Genomic DNA, 3,662 nt, shown 5'->3' on the forward strand with positions numbered 1-3,662 from the left:
GTATCTACTCGTATTGGAACCTGTCCAGAAGTGGTGAGAACTAGTCAAGAACGACTTGTAAATAGAATAACATCACCAAAAATGAAATTGGATGGGAAACATGTCATAAAAATGGATATTATATTGCCTTGTCTACGCATCATGATCAATTGTGGAGATTACACATACTTAACATGTATTGCACTGTATACGTACAACTTCCCCAGGTGATCAACCCTCGCATCAAACTTATATAATTTACCAGATATCTATTCTTTCGGGACATGGAGAAAGGAACCCGAATTTTCGGTTTCTTACAGGAAATACAACACATCGGAACCAAACCAACATATCACACAATATGGGCCAAATAAAAAAAATCATATTGTCAATTATTCATAAGGCAGAAATACATTCACGGCTTACAGATGCATACTAGAATGACATATACTACATTCATTTTATAGCTTAGGATGCATATCTAAAACTCAACCAAGTCCTTCATTTGAGCATTGATCTCCCGTGTGATCAACCAAGGTCTGAATTAGTAGTGATTGTTCTCCCAGAATTGAGCCTGGAGATAGTCTATTGTATTCTTTTCCACCTGAAATGCCTTGGCAAGAACATCATCTGATATTGGTGGCTTGGACCCAAACACTGCATTGGCAATTGTGATAGCCCCTGGGTTCTGGCTGCTGAGCGCAGCAATTGCAACAGCTGGCTTGTAGGGGTTGGGGTTGAATTGGAAGTGGATGAGCCCCACAGGGAACACAAATACATCACCTTTGTTAAGCATCTTTGAGAGGAACCTGTTCTCCTGGTTGGATGTCACAAAGCCAACGTACAATGTCCCCTCGAGTACCGTGAGGATCTCAGTGGCGCGGGGGTGCGTATGTGGTGGGTTCTGTCCTAGGGGAGCATAGTCGATGCGCGCGATTGAGATGCCGAGGGTGTTGAGTCCAGCAATCTGCATGACATTGATCAAGGTGACGTTCGATCCAACCTTGTTGGTGACCCTAGGCTTGTCCAGAGTGGCTGCCTTGAAGAAGTCATCCGCGTTGACTTCCATCGGGTTCTTGCAAACAAACCCATTGACACGCACTGGGTGGATAGAGGAGAGGTAAACATGTAACCTTGGATCTTACAAAGTTGTTTCAACTTGCATGTAATCTTCAAAATAATAATTTCAACATATATATTTGCTGATAACATGTCAAGAAACTGGGAAGTATCATAGTACCTGGTGAATGCATGTCAGCGACACAAAAGTCCTGGAGTGGGCTAGGATCGGAGGCAGTGGCCTGCCATGAGACCAATGCAAGGAGAGCGGCAAGGATAATGAATGAAGAGGAGGATGCCATTTGATTGTTTGATTGTAGTTTCTTTGGCTCTTCTTTTCGCTTGTGATTCTGTTTGTGTTGTGGCGTAAGTGATGGTTTCGAATATGCAGGGTATGTATGTGCTTATATAGGCGCAACGAGCAGTGTGAACTTGTGGGCAATAGACATAGTCAAGTGGAATCGACCAATGAGTTGAAATGGTCTCTGGCTGCTGATTGATTTATTTTGCATAAAATTTCAAGTCCCCTTTGAATACGCCTAAGTTACTCCATCATACGCTGAGTAGTAATTATGATTATTTATCCATCTCACCCAAGTCGCCACAATGCATGCAGGGCTGGTTCCAGCAAAAGTCACCACACATCACCATAGTTTATTAGATATCTAACTCGCTTTGGTTTCTAGTACGTCTCATATACTTGGTCGTGGTGAAAACTGGTGCGCACGAGGTCATAGCCAAAGAGCAGTTGGAAAAGCCAAGTGATATAAAGCAATCGTTTTCTTCCTAGAGGCGACATAGACAAAGTCACCTGCTTAGCTTGATCTACCTGGGCTTCCTGGGTCTATGGCTTCTAAAGCCCAAAGTTCCTTCTGCGTTTAACGATGTGTGCTAACAACTTAACATACATACGATTAAAAAAATCATGGTCAGAGATATAATGGAATATCATACCATCCTCCAAAATCAAGGGCAAAACTTTGGAATATGAGTCATCCGGTGATATCAATAAAAATATTAGACTGCTTAGAGACGTAGAGTCTAACAATATAAGATGCCGAAGTAGTTAACGGATTGAGTCAATAAGGAAGAAATCGAGGTGCGTCATTCCATCATGGATGCACCTAGCTAGCACAGCTATTATACTATATATGTATCTGTCCTTGTCATCATCACATTAATCAGATATTTACTTGGTCAAATTTCACTCAAAGTGGTTAAGTACATTAGTCTACGTACGCGTAAACAACGACGATGGAGAGCAGAAACAATTCATTGTGATCTTATTAAGCGTAGTTAACATCCTCTCGCTAAGAGTTTGATCATGACCAATTCAGTGCATAAATCTGACAATCTAGTTGGCCTTTCTTGACTAGTCTCACAACACAACTCAACTTGCGTGATTTGTTAGAGTATAAACAATGCATCCAATGACTAGGCCGGGTGGCCACTCATAAACTGATTAATATCTTGAAAGTGTGTGTTGGTTGTTTTGATACAGGATGTTTCCATCAAATGAATAAAAAGCCTCCAAGAAACAAAACTAGGCCGTCGTCTTCCTGGACGACACGATGGCGATCTCCACCGCCGGCCGTATGCCCCCATTCTCTCATCCTCCCCTCACCGCCATCGGTCGGCACCGCACTGGCAAAGCCCCGGTCGGTGATAGGCAGCGTTGGGGTGTCCTTCCTCTCACCTCAACTCCCCCATTTATGTGGGCTACCGTAGACGATGACAGCAGCGCCGCTGCTATCCTACGCTGGTGGAGGTGGGCCACTTTCCTGAGGCGGCCGGCGTGGCGCGACCCGTCACAAGTAGAAAACAGGGCTTTGGTTGAGGCCTGGCTAGCCCATTAGTCCCGGTTCAACCACGAACCGGGACCAACGGAGGCATACGTCCCGGTTAATGAGCCAGGGGGCCGGCCGGGCCTCGTGGGGCATTGGTCCTGGTTCGTCTGGACCCATTTGTCCTGGTTTCAGGCACGAACCGGGACCAATGGTCCTCGCTCCTGTCCCACATCATTGGTCTCGGTTCGTGGCTGGAACCGGGACAGAAGGGGGGGCCTTTAGTCCCGGTTCCTGCCACGAACCGGGACCAATGAGGTGGCTATATATACCCCATTGCCGGCGAGCAGAGCACTCCACACTGCTCTGTTTTTTTTGGCCGGCGAGGGGAGAGCTTTGTGGTGCTCTAGCTCACCTCCTATGCATATGAGGTGTTCGATGAAATGCCCGAGCCACGCTAGTTAAGCTTTCTCCTCTCGAAGCTCGACCTCCAAGCTCCATTTTCCTCGAGATTTGTCTAGGTTTAGCGGTCCGTCAAGTCTCGTCCCCGTATTCACAGCCGTCGATCGCCCGCGCCGATCTCGTCGCCGGCACCACCGTGATGAGCCTCTTGTTCTTATCTTCTTTCTGAAAGAAAAAAATTCTTACTTGTATGATTAGATAGATACTTGTCTAATTTTCTTACTTTTATTATTGCTTGTTATTATATAGTGCGATGGTTTTGGTATCCGCCCCCGTCGGCCCTCGTCCTAGCTATGATTCAAATGTGGTATATATTATCTTTTATAACTATTTGGTTCATTTATTCTTTATGACAATTATGCCGACCACCATGACATA

General features: G+C 45.3%; 1 protein-coding gene across 1 annotated transcript; it reads right to left on the minus strand.

The window, feature by feature from the left end:
- Positions 1-350: 350 nt before the first annotated feature.
- On the minus strand, positions 351-1,413 carry LOC125506493 (germin-like protein 8-11). Its single transcript, XM_048671298.2, has 2 exons — positions 1,220-1,413; positions 351-1,080 (listed from the first exon to the last, which is right to left on the minus strand). Exons 1-2 carry the CDS (start codon positions 1,338-1,340, stop codon positions 524-526), a joined length of 678 nt encoding a protein of 225 aa, XP_048527255.1. The 5' UTR covers positions 1,341-1,413; the 3' UTR covers positions 351-523.
- Between the last annotated feature and the right edge of the window lie 2,249 nt (positions 1,414-3,662).

Source organism: Triticum urartu, chromosome 5A (genome assembly GCF_056163025.1).
Source record: "Triticum urartu cultivar PI428250 chromosome 5A, HENAU_Tu73, whole genome shotgun sequence".
Taxonomy (NCBI): Eukaryota; Viridiplantae; Streptophyta; class Magnoliopsida; order Poales; family Poaceae; genus Triticum; species Triticum urartu.